Source organism: Rattus rattus, chromosome 7, assembly GCF_011064425.1.
Source record: "Rattus rattus isolate New Zealand chromosome 7, Rrattus_CSIRO_v1, whole genome shotgun sequence".
In the NCBI taxonomy this organism is placed as follows: domain Eukaryota; kingdom Metazoa; phylum Chordata; class Mammalia; order Rodentia; family Muridae; genus Rattus; species Rattus rattus.
The window spans coordinates 41,975,835-41,997,838 of NC_046160.1; the positions used below are offsets into that span (position 1 = coordinate 41,975,835).

General features: G+C 47.4%; 2 protein-coding genes across 3 annotated transcripts in view; both read right to left on the minus strand.

The window, feature by feature from the left end:
• Positions 1 to 17,682, minus strand: part of Dcdc2c (doublecortin domain containing 2C) — a 39,643-nt gene extending 21,961 nt beyond the window's left edge. For both annotated transcript variants that reach the window (XM_032908678.1, XM_032908679.1), the window contains exons 1-4: positions 17,396 to 17,682; positions 13,667 to 13,718; positions 5,362 to 5,438; positions 196 to 324 (exon numbers count right to left, since the gene is read on the minus strand). In XM_032908678.1, coding sequence (XP_032764569.1) covers positions 196 to 324; positions 5,362 to 5,438; positions 13,667 to 13,718; positions 17,396 to 17,682 — 545 coding nt within the window. The remainder of the gene's footprint in view (positions 1 to 195; positions 325 to 5,361; positions 5,439 to 13,666; positions 13,719 to 17,395) is intronic.
• Positions 17,683 to 18,986: 1,304 nt separating this feature from the next.
• Allc (allantoicase) overlaps positions 18,987 to 22,004 on the minus strand; it is a 29,550-nt gene continuing 26,532 nt past the window's right edge. Inside the window, exons 10-11 of the mRNA XM_032908625.1 lie at positions 20,414 to 20,538; positions 18,987 to 19,279 (exon numbers count right to left, since the gene is read on the minus strand). Of these exons, the coding sequence (XP_032764516.1) occupies positions 19,070 to 19,279; positions 20,414 to 20,538 (335 nt within the window). The 3' untranslated portion in view covers positions 18,987 to 19,069. The remainder of the gene's footprint in view (positions 19,280 to 20,413; positions 20,539 to 22,004) is intronic.

Here is a 22,004-nt window from a genome sequence, read left to right on the forward strand (position 1 = left end):
GCTCCAGGAATCAGACTCAGGTCATCCAGCACGCATGGTGAGCACTTTGCCGTCTGAGGCCCTTCCTTCTAATGCTGTGCCTTCTGCACAGCTCGTTTGTTGAATAGATTGATTAATGAAACCAGCTTAAAATAAAGGTAGGACACCCAGTTCTCCCCAGTCCCAACCCCTAACTCCCACATGACAGCAACTTACTTTCGAACTCCTCCTAGAGGAAAGACTTTTTCTCCAATCGTGGCCAGCACGCTATTCCAATCTGACAGGCTGAATTTGGGTATAATAATTTTTATTGGAGGGATAAATAATCTTCCATTTGTGAACACACTGTTAATGATAAGAAGAAAAATGCATTATTACTGCCTTAAAATTGAGGGGGTACACTGCGCTCAAAATAAAAGTTGCACTTGCAAAAACATTCTGATATACTGATTAACCCTTAACAATACACAGAGTCCTACAGAACAGTCTTCTAATCCACTGACACGATGGTTTTAGGAGAGCATTGTTTTGGTTTGCACTGCAGTGCATTGAGACACATAGCCCAGGCTGCTCTCAAGTTCACTGTACAGCTGAGAATGACATTGCACTTCCAATGCTCCTGTCTCCACCTCTAAGCACTGATATTACAGGCATACACCACTGCTTCTGGTTTATGAATTGCTAGGGCTTCATGCATGTGAGGCCACACGGTTAACAACCGAGCTCTGTGCACAGCTTGGAAAGCATCTTTTTATATAGCTAAAGGTGCCAGAATGACTGTGACATAATTATACTTCCCAGAAATACGTCTCCTATGGTGGGTAAATTAGAAAAAAAATCATTTCCAGATAGAAAATGAAAAGAGAGATTATATGTGAGAGATGCAGTCATGTCCCTTGTTATAGAGCCTAGACAGACACTTAGTAGAAATGCTGTACAATCCTCTGAACAGTCGGCAAAATGCCTGGCCTCACTCCCAGGTTTCAGGCATCAATAAGACCCCAACGAGCTTAGCTTATTACTGCTGGGTGGGGAAAGGGGCACTGAGAAGCTCTTCCAACTTCAACCAAAGCTATTTCATTTGCTTTACCCAGCAATCACCATTCCTTAGAAATAGTTTCAAAGTGTCATAATTTGCCTTAAAATAAGGTAACACAGGCCATGTGTGGAGGTACACACTTGTAATCCTAGCACGTGGAAAGCTGAGGCAGGAAGATCCTAAGTTCTAGGCCACCCTGGACCACATAGAACCTGTTGGGTTTTTTTTTTTTAATGTATAACATAAAAGGTTTGTTTCTTTTAGGATCTTCTTCAACAGTGTACGAGCTCAACTTTACAACTCAGACTTAGAAACTTCTGCAAGTTTCTCGTTTGCTTGTTTGGGGGAGGCTTTTTTCTTAAATAGGAATAACTTAGACTGTGCTAAAGCAACCCAAACACTTGTACTCAAGAACCAATTCGAGTTGCAAGCTGAGTTGAATGTAAAGTCCTCAATACTAAAGTCACAGCCAATGTTCTCTAGAGCTGACTCAAGAACAATATGACTCCGTCTCTCACCACCCCTCCCTGCTGGACAGTGAGTTCTTTAGAACAAGTCTCCATTGGTCTCTTGGTCTTCTCTGACCTGGAACATATAGCAAATACCCCAGCAGAGTAGAGGAGTCAGATGAAGCACAGGGGGACGGCTGAACTCCCTGCTCTCTTTGGGTCTCAGATGCCCCACTTCCAAAACTGGAAAACTAGTACATCCTGAGGAATTCACAATAGCCACTGATAAGCCAGCCACAATGAACCTCAGTTTGTGGAAGCTCTGTTGTTTTCTCAGAAAACTGGAGTCATTAAAAGGGGAGAGAGAGCCTCATTGAACAAAGCACGGGTTGAGCAAGTGTGAGTGCCAAGTTTGAGCCCCTAGTGTCTGCATGAAAGCTGAGAAGGTAGAGCAGTGCCCATAACCCCAACACTTGGGAAATGGAGATGGGGACAAGAATCAACATGCTCAAAGCTCAGTGAATGACGCTGCTTCCATGTAATTGAGGAAGATACCCAGTGCCAGTCTCAACATATGTGAACATGTATGAACATGCATGCATACATGCACAAATACAAAACATACCAAAAAATAACCGGAAGGGCTAGGAAGATCATTCCATCACCAAATACTTGCTTTGCAAGCATGAGAACCTCAGTTTTAACCTCAGACCCTGTGTGTGCGTGTGTGTGTGTGTGTGTGTGTGTGTGTGTGTGTGTGTGTGTGTGTGTGTGTGGGGAGGGAAAGGGTGAAAGGGATGAGCTAGACATGATGGCTAGCACCAGGGAGAAGGAGAGAAGCAGATCCCTAGGGCTTGCTCTCCAGGAACAGCCTACTTGGCAAGTTCTATGCCAGTGAAGGACTAGCTCAAAAACAATGGAGGATGACATCTGGATGACAGCAGAAGCTGTCCTTTGTCCTCCACATGTAGGTGCACACATGTGCACAGTAGGATGTAGAAAGAATTCAAGACACTTTCATAAGTGAACTGACCGATCAGTGCATCAAATCCAGCACCGTCTTCCCCAACTCATGAGAATTCCAAGTGGCTTCCAAATACAGGACCAACCACGGGCCCCACTTCAAGCCCCAGACATGATGAGACCCCTCTTCTCCCTTGAGAGACACCCCTTTGTTATGCTTCCCAGGGAGGCACAAAGAGGTTCAGCAGCCCAAGTAACAACCTCACACTTGAGAGGAATCGGACAAGGAAATACCAGAGGTTTAGTCTGTTCAGGTGACCACTGGGTGGCCTGCAAGCCTATCACAAGAGTCATTTACACATCTCATTTACACAATATGAGTCCTTGCTGCAGAAAGGACAAATGACAGATACTGTAGACTAGTGGTGGTTTGGGACTCCTGAACTTTTATCTTGACCAGCAGTTATCCTCACTTCTTCTACCACAAATACAGCCTCAGAAACCCTGTGATGTGGTGCAGGCAAAGGAGAGCTGTTCTCTGGCCTCCTCCTCCACAGAAACAGACAGATTTTATTCTAGGACTAACAGCAAAGATCACTTTGTCCTCACTCTGACATGTGTAACTTCTAAGTGTTTCCCAAACACTTCTGCCAAAATCCCTGCCAAACCAAGTCACCAAAGTTGCCCACTTGTATAAACCACCATCACTCCTAGAGGGGACACCAACTGCATTGGCCAAGTAACTAAACTCACATGGGATTCTTATGTTTCCACTCTGTCTTAGAGTTTTACTGCAGTGAACAGACACCGTGACCAAGGCAACTCTTATAAGGACATTTAATTGAAGCTGGCTTATGGATTTAGAGGTTGAGACCACTATCATCAAGGCTGGAGCATGACAGCACCCAGGCATTCAAGGCATAGGAGGAGCTGAGAGTTCCTCCTTTTCTTCTGAAGGCAAACAGGAGCAGGCTGACTTCCGGGGAGCTAGGATAAGGGTCTTAAAGCCCACGCCCACAATGACACACTCCCTCCAACAAGGCCACACCTCCTGATAGTGCCACTCCCTGGTCCAAGCATATTCAAACCACCACAAACTCATCGCAAACACTGATGTTAAACTTCTGGTGCAGGCCTCATAACTAAAAATTGAAGAACTGCTGAGATGGGCAGAGCCTCCAAATGGATCTTTCAGCCTGAAGCACTACCAAGAGCCTTGGGCAACTGGCAATGGGCCAGGCAGACAGCTACCCTGAGAGCAGACATGATGCTGACACAGTCAACTTCTATCCACAATCAGGAGCATGATCTTAACTGTCACCTTTTACCCCTGCCTTCTTCTGCTCACCACCAGACTAAGCGTCTGCCTACTATCCCCGAGTTAACGACTTCACCTTCTCCACATAAAGTGAACTGAGAGAGCCCACCACAGAGCAGCAGAGATAGATGACCTTATAGAGCGGCGATCCCAGAGAACAGAATCAGGTTACCCAACTTTGAGCCTCAACCTCCAACTCCAACAAAAAAGACTTTACACTTCTATGTTGTCACAACTATCTAGGTGGTGCCCCTGTGTCCCACCAAGGAGCTCCAGGCTTTCCCTCCACAGAACAAAAGTCGCACTTCACAAGCCATGCCAACCTTGTTCATTCCATTGCAAGGAAAGGTCAGAGCCCTTCCTATCCTGCATGTCTGACACAGAATCCCTAACTTTCACATGCTTTCACAGTTTCGAGTTCTCCAGGCCAATGTGATCAGCTTTTTGTGTGGTGGAAGGATGCTGCATTAAGTGGTTATTTGGGTCCATCTAGTGGAACTTCCCAGCACTCCAATCAGGAAATGAAATACATCTTCTGCAAGAGTCACTAATATCCTGGGCGTGACCGCAGCTGTGGCTACGGAAATGTGTATCTTCATCAACCAGGTCTCACAAGCAAGTTACATCTCCTAAAGGTGTGACATGACCTACAGAGAAGGATGTGTCTGCAAAATTTAGAAACACCTGGACTTCTATTATTCTAGAGAAGCCCAGGTACTTTTTTGAGCATATTTAAATTGCATTTAGTGTATATGCATGTGTGTGTGCATACACATATGTGTGAGCATGTACCTGTGTGTACATGTGTACACTTGCCCATGCCACAGAATTTGCATGTAGATCAGAAAGCACCATGCAGGAGTCTATTCTCTGCTCCCGCCATGTGAGTCTAAGGACTGAGGTTATCAGGTTCGGCAGCAAGCACCTTCACTCACTGAAGCAATGCCCCAAAACCTTTTTTTTAATTTATTTTGCATTTGTACATGTGTGTATAAATATGTGAGTACAGAACCAATGTGGAGATCACAGAAGTTGATTCTTTACTGGCACATTTTAGTACTCAGGAGTTGAACTCAGGTTGTCAGACCTGTGGCCAAGAGTCTCTATCCACTGAACCATCTTGCCAGGCTCCTGGTGTTTATGTTTTAAACAAACCGTGTACTTAACTTTTCTCTGCCCATTACTTCAGAGCCAGAAAGGCTCCCAGTGCTGAGATCCTGGCTCTCTGGGGGGCTTGTGCCTTTCAGAGGTACTATGGGAACCCCAGCCTATGTTTCTAAATGATCCCTTCTAGAAACTGAAGGTGAGGGACTTCCAAGACACAGTCCTTGAGACTTTGAAGAAAGGGGGAGAAGCAAAGCTTGTCTAACTGTCTGTTTTTTCACCTTGGGGAAGCTGCCGTGGATGGTAGCACCCTGACTGGACAGCATCCTCAGAGAAGGATACTTGAGGGCTGACCACAGAGAAGGTGCTATGTGGTCAGAGAGACGGAGAAGGAGAGGAAGCAGAAGAGGATATGAGGAAGGGGCTGAGAACAGGTAGCCCAGCTGGAGAGCACTGCCTCTAAGGAGCGAAGACATGCTCCAGTTTTGTAGTCATGACACCGAACTCACTTTATGTATCGGGATGTCCTGCTCTGTGTTTGCCACCTGGAAGGCACGTTGATATCACAATGTACCACCGGCTTGATCTGCAAAACAAACCACAGGGCTCAGACTTCAGTTCAGATGAGCAAACACTAGACAATATCAACAATAAGGACAACACAACCCCAAAACCACCAAGGTTATAGACCACCAAGGATGGGTCCCCAGGACGTGGGTGTGTACCAGGGGTCTAACATCATTCCATTAGGTGCCAGTAGGAGCCACATCAGGGTGATGTAGGCTGACGGTCATGTACTCCAAATGCTGGGGGGCTGGAGAGAGACACACAGAGTGTCAGGGGAAAGGGTTACAAAGGGAGGAGAGTATGTGGCTCATACTAAGGACAAACCCAGTGATGCACCCAATAAATGCATACTGGTAGCCAAAGTGTCCCCAAGGTCTGCTGGACAATTACAGGTTAAGAAGTGGAGAAGGTGGCTTCCATTCTCATACCACAGAGTGGAGTATAGTAGCCAGATGGGACAGTCCCCAAGCCTACAGGGCTCTTTGATAAGAATGGATATGCAGAGGCAATAGAGGACGTTGTCAAGACCACCTCAGGATGTTCAAATAGGAAGCAATTGTGGGGGCCCTGGCACGGGAGAACAAAAGCTCTCTTCTTCCAACCCGCTGGCCAGGAGTGCAGAGAGAAGCAAAAGGAGAGGGTATCGGAAGTCAAGGCCACCCCTATGCTGGACAGCAGAGTGGCCCAGCACCCTAGGCCAGAGACCCTGTGGGCCACTCGATGCTATCATGAGTTGCCAACCCCACTGGTCTCTTCTTCAATCCACCAGCAAGGGACTCGTTGACCTTGCCCATCCTCATATCTCTCCCTCCCAAACTGTCCCCACCTCAGCACTAGACAGCACATAGTCTGCTCAATTGGGGAGCTTGTCTGAACATCTCAAGAGGAATAAGAAGTCACCAATAAATTTACTTCAAAGACAGTGACAGACAGACTGGGAGATAAGGGGCAGCCCATCACACAATGCAGAGGCAAGAATGTACTGACCCTGGACACTGGGAGCCACATTTAGCAGAAGGGACGGAGAATGGCATGCCAGGCCTGGAAGAGGGACACAGGCCTTGACATCTACTGTACTCATTGGCTACCAGTGACCAGAACACAGACATGACGGGGGTCGGGGGACAAATCTCACAGACTCACAGGTAGGAAGTCACAGGCTGAGAGTTGGATGACCCAGGTCAGAACCCAGCTCTAGCAGGCAGAGCTGAGTAACCTCTCCGAATAGCAGTTGACTAATTCTTACAGTGGAGATGACAGACCTTACAGAATTCTTACAATTAAATGAGTGTTTTATAAAAAGGCATTGTGTAGTGCCTATCATAGTGTAATAAGTACTTCAGGTTAATATGAGAGACCCGACATACACAGGGGAGGAGATAGGAGTCCACTAGACATCTCAGTCTTATTTTGGCCCTAGGAGAACTACTGACCACCCACACACATGTCCAATCTAGACCTCATCATAGAAGATGAAAACAGCAAGGTCCATTTGTGCAACATTGAAGGTAGGAGCCCTTGACCTCTTCCCATGCCTGGCTCCTCTCAACTAAACCACCAGCACCTCTGTCAGCTCTCAGAGTTTTATCTGGGGCCCTGGTCCCTCAACCATTCCCAGACACTCTGTCCACATCTAGCTCTTCCTAACTCATCTCTTCTGCCCCAACCGTGTGTGTGTGTGTACGTGTGTGTGTGTGTGTGTGTGTGTGTGTGTGTGTGTGTGCGTGTGTTCTGCTCAAACATGCAGGTGTATATGTGCATATATGTGGATGCAGGTGGTCAATCAATCTCAGGGGTCATTCCCCAGGACCACCTTCTATGGTTAGATTTTTAAAGTAGGGTCTCTTGCTGGGAACTGGAGTCATCAACTAATGGGTCACAGATGGCCACACTCAGAGATCCTGCTGTCTCTGTAAAGAGTATAAAAGTCAAAGGTCAAAGAACATTGCTGCAAAATAACATCTTCCAGGCAAAGACATTCCATTTATAAATCACAGTGGCTGTGGTTGCCAGCATATCCTGCACAAGACCAGGCCAGCATAGAGAAGGGAGGGACTTAAGAGGCCCCACTCCAAGCTGGGGAGCTATTGGCAGTTTCCGACTGCTAGGAGAGGAAGTGTGGCACATAGCCGGTTGCCCGGGCTCCAACAGGAAGTGCTCTATGCCCATGTGGGCAGCACTAATTAGTTCACAACTGTGAACCACCAAGACCCAGTTTTTGTTGTTTTGTTGTTTTTAAACTTTGTATTAATTCTTTGTGAGTTTCACATCATGCATCCTAGTCCTGCTCTTCTCCCCATCCCCTCATATATGCCCTCCAACCTTGTAGGCCCCCTCCTCAGAAAAAATAAAAAACACACAGAGAATAGAAGACATCCCGTTGTGGAAGCTGGAGCATATCACAGAGTTTCCCTCAGTCCACACATCTGCACTTCAAATGTTCATCACAATGAGTCATTGGCCTGGTTCAAGGTCTCTGGCTTTTATGACATCATCAATACTGGATCCTCATCTAGACTCCTCCCAGTCATCCTGTGGTTGCTCTCACCCTGCACCTTTGGATCAGCAGGAGTGACCCTTTCACATATCCCAACTCTTTATAGATGATATAGGTTTTGAGGTGGCCCATCTCAGCCTGGGTAGTGGTTGAGCTGATCAGTCCACTGCCTCTCCAATTTGGGTACCACCAGGTTGAGCTCTCCAGCATGACTCTTACTAGGCCACCAATGCCACCATCAGTAGAGGCAAGGTGAGTTAGCTCTCCTGCTCTCATGCCGTCAGGCCAACTCACCCATATCCATGCCTCCCGAGTCAGCTGCACTGTGCTACCCAGTCAAGGTATGGGCCCCACTCTCCCAAGTGCTTCAGCACTCTAAGGCCAGGGCCAGCTCACTGCTCTCATGACCCCAGGACCAGCTCTCCCAACTGCCTCAGGTGGTGAAGGGCAAGTGGGAGGAGGCATCACCCCTGCACCCACACCACCTCAACAGCAGCTGCATGGCAAGGCCAGCTCTCCAGCACTCCTCAGGGCTGTTCAGACAAGATGTAGGGCTTGTTCTCTCAAATGCTGTAGCTGGCAGAAGGTAGGGCTAATTCTCCTGAGCTCACAACCTTGTGAGAAGCTTTCCCAATTTTCAGGGGTAATAGGGGGTGGGGGGCATCATCTCTGTACCCATGCCATCCTATGGCAGACAAGTGACTCGCCCACACCCCTACCATCAAGGCCAGCTCTACTGTGCTGTCTGGGCGAGGTAGAGGGCACACTCTTTTGAGTGCTGCCAGGAATAAGAAATGGGGCCAGAGCTCTGCATCCAGTGAGAGGCGGGACCAGTTATGCACAGCCTCTGGCATCCAGGCGGTCCCCAGAGGCTGCCCATACCAGGGACATCCCCATGTTGTCTAGTAGTCATATGAGCCACAGACCGACACCAACTCTTGCCACTGTGTAGTCACAGACCCAGACAAGGCCCTCAGTGGCAGCTCTGGCTGTGACCTCACCGTGCCCCCAGGTCTGGCTACTCACAACAGGCTGCTCCTCTCTACCCTGGAGTCTCCAGTTCCATCTCTTCATAACGCTCAAGCTGCTCCACTTCTCTCTCCCATCTGTCTTCTGCAAACTCACACACTGTAGTGGCTCCTGCCATAGGCTGGCCACATAGCTGGCAGGCTCCTGGGTGACATCCTCCATCTATCCTGCAGAATGTGTCAGCAAGCAGGTGTCTATGGCCCGCCTGTGCCATGCACTGGAGGGCAGGTTTGTGGATTGCATGGTCTCTGTCTTCCTCCTCCTGTGCTCTGCTGTCTGGATTTGATATGATTTCATTTGATTTGATTTGTTTTTACGAGTCCTGGGCCTAAAACACCATTGGCTGCCAAGCCAGTCATCAAGCCCAACAAAGGACCATCATCTGCTCTGCCTCTGACTGATAGAACATCTCTTTGCCCATTGCCAGGGGCATGCTCTTTGTTTCTTGAGACAGGATCTCACTCTGTAGCCCTAGCTGACTTGGAACTCTCGGATATCTACCTGCCTCTGTCTCCAGGGGCACGGATCTGAGGTATGTGCCATCAGACCCATGAGCCCCAGTTTGTTTGTTTGTTTGTTTGTTTGTTTGTTTGACATAGGTGCTAGGGATGGCCTAAGTGTGGAAGCATTTTACTGATCCAGATCCAACCGCTTCTTCACAGCACGCAGAGACAGGGACTCTGTCACTACCCACCCCGTTCTCTGCACCCCAGCTGGCTTTGGGGATTCTGCCCTGTCTCTCTCCTCCATTGTTTGGTTTGGGGTTTGTTTTTTTAGAATTTTTTTATTATAATTGGGTTATTTCATAAGTGTGTGTATGTGTGATATATTTTGTTATTTACTTAATATATTTAAATCATAGCTACCTCCTGTCTGCTCCTACCAACTTCTCCCAGCACCCCAACACTCCTTTCCTAACCTCCATACCTTTAAATAATCTACTGAGTTCAATTAGTACTGGGCAACAACAGTCAATATCTCCTTAGCTAGGGGAGAACCCCTCCCTTCTCTAGATTGAGGTGCTGACTGGCTTGATCTTGTACGAATCTTGTGCTTCTGACCACAGATGCTGAGAGCTCATGAGTGTACTGGTCTTATTATGTCCAGAAGACACTGCTTTGTGGCAGGGTTCTCTGGTCTCTTGGCTCTTACAACTCTTAGGAGCTGTGAGTGTGATAAGTGATTCCCGTTAAGGGCTCTGAGCTCTCCACAGACACTTATTGTCTGTGCTTTGACCAGTCATGAGTCTCTATATTAGCAGCCAGTGAGTGCATTAAGAGGCTTTTGTGGTAAGGTATGAGAGCTGGACTGGCCTCTGTGCATAAAGCTAAGTATTTAGAAGACAGCTTGCAATAGCTTGGGCTTCATATCACTTGTGCTTTTCTTGTTTCATGGCTTACACCATCCTTTCAAGTATGATCCTTCTTCAGGTAGAAAGGCCTTCAGCAGAATGACCCTAGTGCTGACCAGTGAGCAGCCTCTGAGGGGCTATGGTAACTCCTCATCAAGGATGGACAGTGGATGAGGGAAAGAGACCAGGACAAGTGGACAGCTCTACTATTGGGGAACTGATCCAGAGTAAGGGGAGGCCAGTGAAGTCTGCAGAAAGCTTGCATGCATCCACCGTTGCTTTGTTATGTGTTGCATATAAAATGCTGCATACCTTCAAGCTAGCATCCCCTTTGCTCTGTTGTGTGTTGCATACAAAATGCTGCACATCCACATGCTACACTGGGAAAAGTCAATACCATGAATATCGACAATGGGCATGAATTTCAGACCTCGTCTGAAAAATAAAACAACAAAACCTATGCTCTGAGAAATTCTACTGGGTGTAGACACCCTAGCAATGGCTTTCTGCTGGATTGCATACAACAATGGAAATAATGGGCTAATTGCTTCCTGATGTGTTGATGACTCATTAGCCCTGATAGTGCCTGCCTAATTAAATAACTGCAGGTATGAAGAACACATTCTGGATTCTTGCTTCCAGTACTCCATGCCATCGCGTCCTAGGAGGAGCGTAACAGATGTGGCCGCTGTCTGAAAGAGATTGCAGTCTCACTCACACTTGCCAGATCCCATGAATCCCCCACATCACTCGCCTTGCCTGAGGCTGGCCTACCCAATGGGCTATAGACCTACCTACTGCCCAAGGTGGGAAAACTGAGCCTATCCGGAGATGGAGACCTCAGGGTGACCACGGACTATTCCTCCCATGTGGAAACTGCAGCCTTATCAAATAGTTCTACAAAACAGCATAGCTAATTTCTAAAAGAACCCCACAAAATAGCCAGGTGACAACCAGATTATGAAATCTTCCCAGGAACACACAGCATCGAGGGTTCTGGCCACCAAAAGCCATCCCAAGGCATGCCCTCACAGTTCATAGCCATGTGGCACCAGGCTCAAAACAGCAGAATGCTTGGGGATGCCCGGAGTAGCTCTGTCTCTCACCAGTGTAACATGGGGCTCAGCTGCTAAACATTCCTTTGTCTGGTCTTCGTATGATGCAGTCACAGTAAAAAAGAAAAATCCCCTCATAAGGACATGGCCTTCACAGTGAATAATACAGAGGGAAAACAAACCCTGGCTCACCTGACAGCTGCTTGCTGTCGCTGTGCTACAAGCTCTCTTCTCTATATCTGTTCCCACAATCTGACTACCCACATTGAAACCTCTCTTACCATGCAAAGCCTAAACTGAAAAGATTTTAGCACCAAGGAAAGACATCCTCAAATAGCCACACCAAGAAAGAAACCTGATAATGAGAAATAAACTCTTCTATGCCTCAGTATGCATCTGAAGAGGGCGTGGGGTGCCCATGAAGAAAACTCTGTCATTAAACATCACATGTTAAGCTACTGTCTGAGCAATTAATGTCAAAGACACATGGGTGCCAGAAACCATGAGGCCTCATGGAGCATGCCATGGTCTACACGGGTTTTTGTTTTTATTTGTAAATATGTTTTCTTTTTTAGGCAGGGTTTCATTTAGCCCAGGCTGGACTCAAACATACTTGGTAGCTCTAATTCCAGGTTTGAGTCACTCTAAGCACGTTTTCTACCAACTGAGCTATATCATTTGGTCCTCTTGTTTCATTTGTAAAGAAGGAAGGTCATCTACAGGCAGCAGGCACCCTATGGTGCACACACATACATGCAAGCAAAGCATTCACATACATAAGATAAGTAAACAAATCTTAAAGTATGCTGGTCACCCTGGGTCACTCCAAGATCACTTTGTATATTAAATCTCCAATTCTGTGCAATCAAACTGCTTCTTCCTTTCCCAGAAGACTCTATAGTCTTACAAGGTCAGCCACCCTGAAGCAGTGAGGTCTGCAAACTGAGACAGGTCAAAACTCACTTGTAGCATGCCCTCTCCTGGGGGGAAAGGCAGCTCTTGGAAGTCAATGGTTTTTGCAGCCCTGTCCCTGACTTTGCGTGGCACTGTGGACTCCTGGAGTGCATACAGGCAACTGTGGCTGAGGTTCGTGTGGGGTCAGCCTCCGTGAACTTTAGTGTTCATCTTTTAGGACATGTTGCAATTCTTTTACATTAAAAATGACAAGGCACGGGACTGGGGAGATGAATCAGTCAGTAAAGCACTTATCATGCAAGCGTGAGGATCTGAGTTCAAACCCCTGGTGCCCACAGAAAAACTGGATGCAGTGGCATGCACATCTGTAACCCCAAAACCCCTGCAGGTGTATGGGAAGCAGAGGTGAGACAATCCCTAGAATCCCTAAAGCCAGCCAGTCAGGCTCACACAGAAGCTAAGAGACCTTACCTCAAACAGGGTAGAAGGTGAGAACACTGGAGGTTGTTAGATAACCTTTACACATGCTGATGGACACACACACACACACACACACACACACACACACACACACACACCCCACATCGCCAACAATGTTCTTGGTGGGAGTTCACCCTTCTGAACCTCTTCAATTATGCCCTTTAAATAGAGTGGAAGGGGTAGCAAGTGAGACCCAGCCATTCCTGGGTTGGTGATAATCCCCTCCCTGCCAGGCTCTAGGGAAGACCATTGTGAAAAGGACAAGTGGGAGTGGGAAAAGGAAGAAACTGATAACCTCCAGGGGAACAGCAAGGCTAGAGAGGAGTTAGAGGGATTCAACCTAGGTTCAAGCAGAGGGGTATTCACTATGGTTACCCAGCCCTTTCCCTTTGTAGTCCAAGCAAAGGTTAGCAACAGTGCAGATCATAGCAGCCTCTGTGCTAGCCTGAGGGAAGGGAGTCAGGTCTTCAGACAGAAGTAGAGAGAGTTTAGAAAGGAAGCAAGCAAGCTGCCACACCAGAGGAAGTGGCTATGTGCCCAGCAATGGTCTACAGCACCTTCCACATCAGCCTGACGCCAAACCTGGAAACTCCCACTGGTCAGTCTTTAAATCAGACCTCTGTCACTACCTCAGAGAAGCCAATGACAATCACCAAGTCAGCACAGAGGTAGATCCCTGGGTAAAGGAGTGTATATTCTGCAGGGAAAGAGAAGGGATATAAAAGAGGTTCCCTAAAAGAGACGCCTCCTTATACAACAAGGGGGAACACAAATTAGAGCAGACATAACGAAAGAAGAAACAGGGAGTGGGAAACCCAGTAAAGCCAGATGGCAGTTCAGGAAAAGCTTAAAGAGTTGACAAGAACCTGTTCCAAAGGTGGCCTAATTCAGCTCATCTTTAGTTAGTCCCAAACACTTACTTCCTTCAACTTTCTCATCTTTGTAGGTTTTCTGGGAACTATATGAATATAGCTGCAAGAAAAAAAAATAGATCATAGTTAGAAAGACAGTGTTCATGCTGAACCATGTGCCCTCCACCCAGCAGAGCCAATGTCAGCAATGAAGCAGCAACCCCACAAGTCAGAAATGAAGCCACATCAACTTGTGATGGCAATTGGATGGGAGACACCCCCCGCTGCGTTAACTGGCCTCGCCCTGTGGAACTCTCCAGTGCTATGACTCTTCCCTCATATGAATGTATTCATTAAAGGAACTTGGAAATCATAATCTAAGGAGGGAGAGATGGCTTGGTGGTTAAGAACACTGACTGTCCTTCCAGAGGAGCCAGGTTCAGTTCTAAGCACCTACATGGTGGCTCACAACCATCTTTAAAACTCCAGTTCCACGAGATCCAAGAGCACTATTCTGGTCTTTGCAGGCCCCTGGCACGCACAGGGTATGCAGATAAAAATGCAGGCAAAACATGCATATACTTTTTTTTTAAGAGTAAATAAATCCCTTTTTAATATTTCAAGGAAAAGCAATTACCTGATTCATCAGCCTTCTGATTTTCTGTTGAGGGGAGGAAAGTTTAGTCGGGTCAGGTGGGTGGTTAGCTGGTTGGTGGGTTTGGTTTTAGGTTTTCTGAGATAGTTTGACTCTGAAGTTCAGGCTGTGCTAGATCTTGTCACATTGATGCCACTGGCTCCTAAGGACTGGGACTGCCAGCACACGAGCACAGTAGTCATCTCTACTCATCAAAGAGCAAACTCAGAGCAGGTGACAAAACTGTGCTACAGAGTGGACGTCCTCCCATACCACCCTCCCTTGAGTGCAGCCCTGAAGCTAGAAACCTAAGAAGTGACTGTTTAAGGTAACCACTTCAAACAGATCACTAAAGGAACAGGATCCTGGCTCATTGGTGTTCATACCTGTCTTAGTTAGGGTTACCTTTGCTGTGATGAAACGCCATGACAAAAAATTAAATTGAGGAAGAAATGGCTTCTTTCACTCAGAGTTCCATATAATGGTTCATCATCCAAAGCAGTGAGGGCAGGAACTTAAGCAGGACAGGGACCTGGAGGCAGGTGTTGGTGCAGAGGCCACAGAGGGGTGCTGCTTACTGGCTTGCTCAGCCTGCTTTCTTATAGAAACCAGGGTCAACGGTCCAGAAATGACATCACCCACAATAGACTGATCCCACTGCCCTCAGTCAGTCTGAAAATGGCCTACAAGTTTGCCTGCAGCCTGATTTTACAAAGAAGGCATTTTCTCAGTTGAGAATCCCTCCTCTCTGATAACTCTAGTTTGTGTCAAGTTGACATAAAACTGACCAGCACAATAGACCCTTTGTCAACTTGACACAAAAACACATCACTTTTTAACTAAAACCTCTTTCTCATTTATCCCTAAGTTAATATTAATTTCACAATATAAAACATAAAGAACTTCACAAGTCCCACAATCTTTACAACTTCACATTAAAAGTTCTGTGTCCTTAAAATATTCAATGTCTTTTAAAAAATATATATATATTTTAAAAATTCGAAGTCTCTCAAACTGGGCTCCTATAAAAATCAAAATTAAGTTCAGTACTTTCTTACTTCAAGAGGGAAGAACCAGGGCATGGTCACAATCAGATCAAAGCAAAACCGAGCTTCAACCATGTAACTCACCAATGTCTGGGATTCACTCAGTCCTCACACTCAGTCCTCAAGCCCTGTCCTCTATAGCTCCCACAGCCCGTCTCTTAGGCTCAGGCAGACTCCAGTCCACCACAGCTGCTGCTGTCCTCGGCAATCACTTGATGGTTGTAGCATTTCCAAACCTGCTGAGGTCTGAGCATCATCAACCATCCGAATAAAGCAAAGATTTTACTTCAGTGCTTCTGATCTATCCAAAACCACCGATTCTCAATTCAAAACAGCAAGCGGCCCTGATAGAGTCTTTAAGTGACTCTCAAACTTCCCTGTGGAACTTCACGGGGCAGGCCTCTGTCATCTGCACTGCTCTCCACACTCTCCTCCAGGCCCCCACACAAGAGTTCATCAAGTTTTGTGCACGCAATGCCTTTTCCTGCCCCAAGTTCCAAAATCCTCCCACAGTCCTTCCAAAAACGCATGGTGTGTCTGTCACAGCAGTACCCCATGATCCTGTTACCAATCTGTCTTAGTTAGGGTTACTGTATGAAACCCCACTTCAGGCCAGCATGGAGCAGAAGCCAGACTCTGAAATGAGAACCCTACACCCATTCCCAGGGTTTCAAAGGTGTTCCTCATTTTCCCAGAACTTTTGACCCTTGGGACTTTCAAAGTGGCTTCTATGTTCCCACAGAATAAAACATTTTTAAATGGTAATACAAAGTAGCCTGCCTGGTCACTGCCATGCTTCCTGCCATGATAATGGACTGAACCTCTTAACCTGTAATCCAGCCCCAATTAACTGTTGTCCTTTATAGGAGTTGCTTTGGTCATGGTGTCTGTTCACAGCAATGGAAACCCTAAGACAATCCTGGTTTTCATACTTTCTCATAAACAGTAACCTCCCCCCCACCAAAAGGAAAACCAATTACCATTACATTTTCCAGTGATGCAAAAATTCAGAAAATTAAGGCACCAAAACATGAAGTGCTATGTGTTCATCAGTGTTACACTCCCAAGAACACAGAAACAGACCAGAGAGAGCATAGTCCCTCAAGATCCAGCAAGCCAGTGATTCATGAAGCCTGCTGGGGCTGGGTGGTCACTGAGTAACTTCCTTGGGGTTTCCAGAGGGAGAGGAAGATGTAGAGTTCCTGGGTGCAGGCACTTTGAAGGAGGACATTTACTTCGCCGCTCTGTGGTGCTGTGCAGTAGACTTCCTCCAGCCTTCTTTACTTACGAGAACATGAACTCTGAGCATGGAACCTTGTTTACCCAAAGTTCCTCAGGAGGGAATGTCTGGATTCAGTCCCGCTCAGAGGAAGTCTTTGCTCTCTCACCCAACCTAGTTAACTGCATCCCTCCCATCCATCTCTTGCCTTGGCCTGTCGCACCCTCTCCCAACCCCCAGGGCCTTGACATAAATGACAAGACTGGAGGGAAGAACGCTGTGAAAACCCCAGAAGATTTGACTTAAACAGCAAAATCATAACTAAATCTCTTAGCAAGCTGCTCTGTGAGACCTTTCATCCATGGGGGTGGGAGGAACCCCAGGACTGCTAGCGTCACTTACATCTGTGTGCCAGTGACACAATTAGAATCTTATTATCTGTGAATATTAATTTTAACTGCTCAGTGGCTCAGCAGTTACAGAACCTAAGGCACCTTACCTGTGCCAGTGGAGAAGTGCTTCCTAGTTTTATTCAGCAGACAGGAGCCCAATTCACATACCATTAACTTAGAGGTGAAGAAAATGAAGCCTAAATGCTTCTCTGTGTTGGACTCACCCGCAAATACCTTGCATCTATTTCGTAGCAGTAAAAGTGCCTGGATAATGCAATAATCTGTACCCCCTTGCTGCCCTCTTGGATTCTCTGAACCCCACGTTCTGTGTGTGGCTTAGAGACAGTGGCTCCTGCTGCCAGATGCCCTGGATGAGGCCCCAAGTGGGGTGTGCTGCTCCTGAGAGCAGGGTAAGGCCCTGGGTGAGGTGTGCTGTGTGCAGAGGGCTAGGTAGGGGACGCAATTGTATTGACCTGGGTAAGAAGAGATCTCAGAGGCTGCACTTACTCCAGCTTCTTGAAGCGCTCCCGGCCGGCAGCCACGTACTTGCCACCGGTCTGCAGCGAGTCCAGTTCGAGCACCCGGTGGCCATAAGTGGGCGTGTAGAGTCGCCGCACACCAAAGGGCACCTCTACCTGCTCCGTCAGCTGCTCCAGCAGAGCCTCAAAGTTAGCTACGCGGCGCCGGGAGAACACGAACTTACGCCCCACATAGAACTGGTCCCCGTTGCGGTACACCAAGATGGTCTTGGCCGGCGTGGTGTCCACCAGCGCATAGGGTCCGCGTGTGCCCATGGCCACTGCTCGCTAGCCTCGGGACACGCAGAACTGTGCAAGAAGGCGCCCAGCACACCCACGGGCTCCCTTGGGCTGCGGGCCACAGGCGGGACTGGGCTGCCTGCCTAATGGGTCCTGAGCCTGAAGCAGCACACGCTGACCTGACGTCCGGGGGCGATTGTGACTGGGCAGGCAGGACAGGAGCAACAGAGAGCAAGGCAGGACAGGGGTGACTGACCAAGGGAATGAAGGATGCAGAGGGTTCAGGATGCAGACAGGTGAAAACAGAAGAACAGGTTGGGAGCAGATAGGTGAGTGGCCTGACCCGGAGAACCCAGCCCCACCCCCACCCCGCAAGTGAGGACATAGATCTGGGAGGGCTGGGAGGATGCAGGAAGAGCTCAGACAGGTGAGGGGTCAGAAAGAGAAAAGGGAAAGCCCTGTGCGGTGGCGCTTGCCATTAATTCTAGTATTTGGGAGGCAGAGGCAGGAAGATCTCTGAGAGTTCGCGGCCAGAATGGTCTGTAGAGAGTTCCAGGTCAGCCAGGAGTACATATTAAGATGCTGGAGGGAGTGAGAGAAAGGAGAGAGGGAGAGAGGAAGAGAGGGGGAGACAGACAGAGAGACAGAGAGACAGAGAGACAGAGAGCAGAGAGAGAGAGAGAAGGAGAGAGAGACAGAGACAAAGAGACAGGGAGAGAGAGACAGAGACAGACAAATCAGCAAGCATCAAAGGGGAGAGGTGATAGAGCTCACTGAAGAGGAGAAAGGGATAAGAAGGTACTGGGCCAAGCGTACCCATCCTGACCTCCCAGCAAGCTGCTACTGCCTTCCACTATAGAGAAGAGGATCAGAGCCATCTGACAACTAACACTGGGGGTTGCTGGAAGTCTATCACCTGATGAACCTCTATTTCTTACCTTCACCCCACATGGAGATAAGACTCCAGGCTCGGTACCACATAGAGTATGTAAGGGACTGTCTGCTATGGCCACTAGTACCCAGCTCTCCAAACGTGACATTTGGGGGAGGAGACCTTTGGTAATCATCCCTCTTCAGGATAAAGACAAGCCAAATGTGTCCTGAATTGATAATTTCAGAAATACTCTCCCAAAAGGTTAATGGGCCTAAACAAGATCTCAGATCTGTAAGTTACGTATTTATTATCTGTTGAATCTACAGACAAATGGTGCAGGAAACTGATCCTATCAACATTTTGTAGTGTTTTCCCAAGAAATGCTTCTTTGGGAGGCTAACCCACCATTCATAGCTATGGCCAATTTTTAAGACACCAACCAGGTGGCAACAGGAGACAAGACCAGTTTGTGGGGTGATCATTTTATTGGAACCACCAGGTGTTCGGAATACTAAAGGCAGTGGGTGTGTACTACAATGGATGAGCTCTTTAGAGATTCGCCCTGAAGCCCGCTTTGAGAGAGAACCTCAGCATGGGTTTCTCCCGCAGGGGCCGCAGCAAACAGATGGAACTGGGGAAGCCCTTGAGCCGAAGGCGGCTCACACCGCCATCAGGGGCAATGGTAATCCTGGCATGGGTGATGACATCCTGAAGCTCCAGGGTCAGGCTGTCCAACAAGTGATTTTGGTTGGGAATTAGCTGGGGGGAAAAAAGGCAGATGGAAGGTCCTTGTAGAAGGGTCTCATAGGACTCCTCAAGTGCAGTCACTCAGGCTTGGTCTTAGGGGGCTTTAAGAAATGCTTCTCAGTAATAATCTGACCTAATAGAAATCAGCTGCTGGGAAGGGCATCTATGTGACGATGGCATGCATGTTCAAGTGTATTTCTTGGCAAGCAGATGAATTAATCAAGTGGAAGAGGAGGTAAACTGCTATCTTCACGGTTACATGGAACCTCGCCCCACCGCCATGACCACTTTGCTGGTCCAAGACACTCTAACACATATGAGGGTATCCATCCTATATCCATGAGCCCAGCATGATATCTGTAAGTGTTCCAGGCACCCTTCTAATAAGTTAAATAAAATATACTATAAAAACATGTGTCTGTCTGTGTATTCTTAGCAGTCTTAGCATGATGGGTTTTTGTTTTGTTTTACCAAAACTTGATTGTAAGGCATGCAAAAGTCACAGAGTCCACCTTCTTCTGTGGAAAACAGAGCTGTGGCTTTTTACAGTATATTAATTTTACTGTTAAACTGAACAAAGGTTCATGGAAAAGTGACTCTGAGGAGTTATAATCCCAGCTTCTTGGGAGGCAGAAGCAGGAGGATTACAAATTCAAGGCCGGCCTGTGAAACTCATCAAGACCCTGTCCCTAAAAGTGAAAAAGAGGACTAGGAGAGCAGCTGATAAGGAGATGGGATGCAAGGGTGGAGCTCTCTGTGGTAGGGAGATGTGTAGGGGTGGAGCTCAGGAGTAAGGAGATAATGTGTAGGGAGGGAGGTGTGTAGGGGTGGAGCTCAGGAGTAGGGAGATGATGTGTAGGGAGGGAGGTGTGTAGGGGTGGAGCTCAGGAGTAGGGAGATGATGTGTAGGGAGGGAGGTGTGTAGGGGTGGAGCTCTCTGTGGTAGGGAGATGTGTAGGGGTGAAGCTCAGGAGTTGATGTGTAGGGAGGGAGGTGTGTAGGGGTGGAGCTCAGGAGTAGGGAGATAATGTGTAGGGAGGGAGTTGTGTAGGGGTGGAGCTCAGTGGCAGGGAGATGCATAGCATATGCAAGCTCCTAGGTTCCTCCATAGACTGAGGGTCAATCGTCAAACTGCACCCTACAAACCTTGGTGACTGGAAGCAATGGCTTCCACTTATGGGCGGGAAGACTCCACTTCTGCCTGATCATGTCTTCCTCTTCCAGGGTGGTCAGGATGCACCCATCCACTTTGCAGCTGTCAGGAGAATTACCTGTCGGAGGAAATAGAAACGTGGACACTGTTTCCTTCAGCATACCTCAGCTTCTAGGATACAAGTAACTCAATCAGATCAACCCCCAGAAACGGGCTGGGAAGATAGCTCAGTGGTGGAACATTTGCCTGGCATGGATGAGGCCCTAGGTTCAAGTCCCAGAACCTCAAGACAGGATCAACAAGTAAAATCAAAAACAAGCCAGAATTCCTTCTAAAGAAAACAGTGTAATGAAGGAGAAAGGAAAGAACGGGGTTGAACTGCCTGGTGGGGTACAGGAATGTGTTCAGTTCACATGAATGAGAAGTGGCCAACCATGTATCGGTTGGATGCATTCATACTTCAAAAGTTGGGTGTACTTGATAAGCAACATAACTGCTAACTAAATCTCTTTCTTACTGCTACATAGCATCTGAAGTCATGATGGACCTGGACACAATATCACTTTGTAATGTGACAATAAAAAGAAGTCCTGGAGCTGGAGACGTGTCCCGGCAGTTAAAAGTGCTTCATATTTTTCCAGATCACCTGAGTTCAGCTTCCAGAACATACGTTAGATGGCTCACAACTGCCTTTAGCTCCAGTTCCAGGGGATCTGACCCTCATCTAGTCAGCATGGTTATGTACACAGTCCTACCTCCTATACGCAAAAATAAATAAATTTTAAGATATATAAGATATATAAAGATGGGAGTAGAATGTTCTATCTTCAGACACATCAGAAGAGGGCATTGGATCCCATTATAGATGCTTGTGAGCCACCATGTGGTTGCTGGGAATTGAACTCAGGACCTCTGGAAGAGCAGTCAGTGCCCTTAATGGGTGAGCCATCTCTCCAGCCCAAAAATAAATTTTTAACATGAGGAAAAAGACAAAGAAAAAGAGAGGTGGTTTTAATTGCAAGCAACTGAGCCCAAATCAAACATTCTGTGGCCCAGTATTCCTAAGGTGTCTCTAGATGAAGAGAATACAGCTCTGAGTCTGTCTTTGGAACTTTATTCAGTCATGTGCAAGGGAGAAGGGTCACATGATCCTATGAGGAGTGCTCTAAGATGAAAGTTCTGAATGCTGGTGGAAGACACTCACCATCTGCATGCACTGCCTGTGGTGCGTCTCTTGGGAGAGCAGCCTAGCATATGGGTCAGTTGTGATCCCAGGATGCAGAGTGAACATTAAAGCTGCCCTGTCTCTGACATGTGCATATGTGTGTTCACTAAGCTATGTATCTTAGATCCAACTGAATATAACTTATTGTATTGTTGATACCAAGGATACTGTCGTGCTCCCTCCTTCCTGAGTCCTATGAGAGATCCCAAGAGTCCGGCAGCTTATATTCAGGACCTATTTGGCGCACAAGTTACCAGGATTTACTGCTGTTGCCTTTGACTAAACTCCCTCAAGGGAAAACAAAACAAAACAGGCTATCCCTATACTAGTCATGAAGAGAACTGTGGGCTAAAGATGCT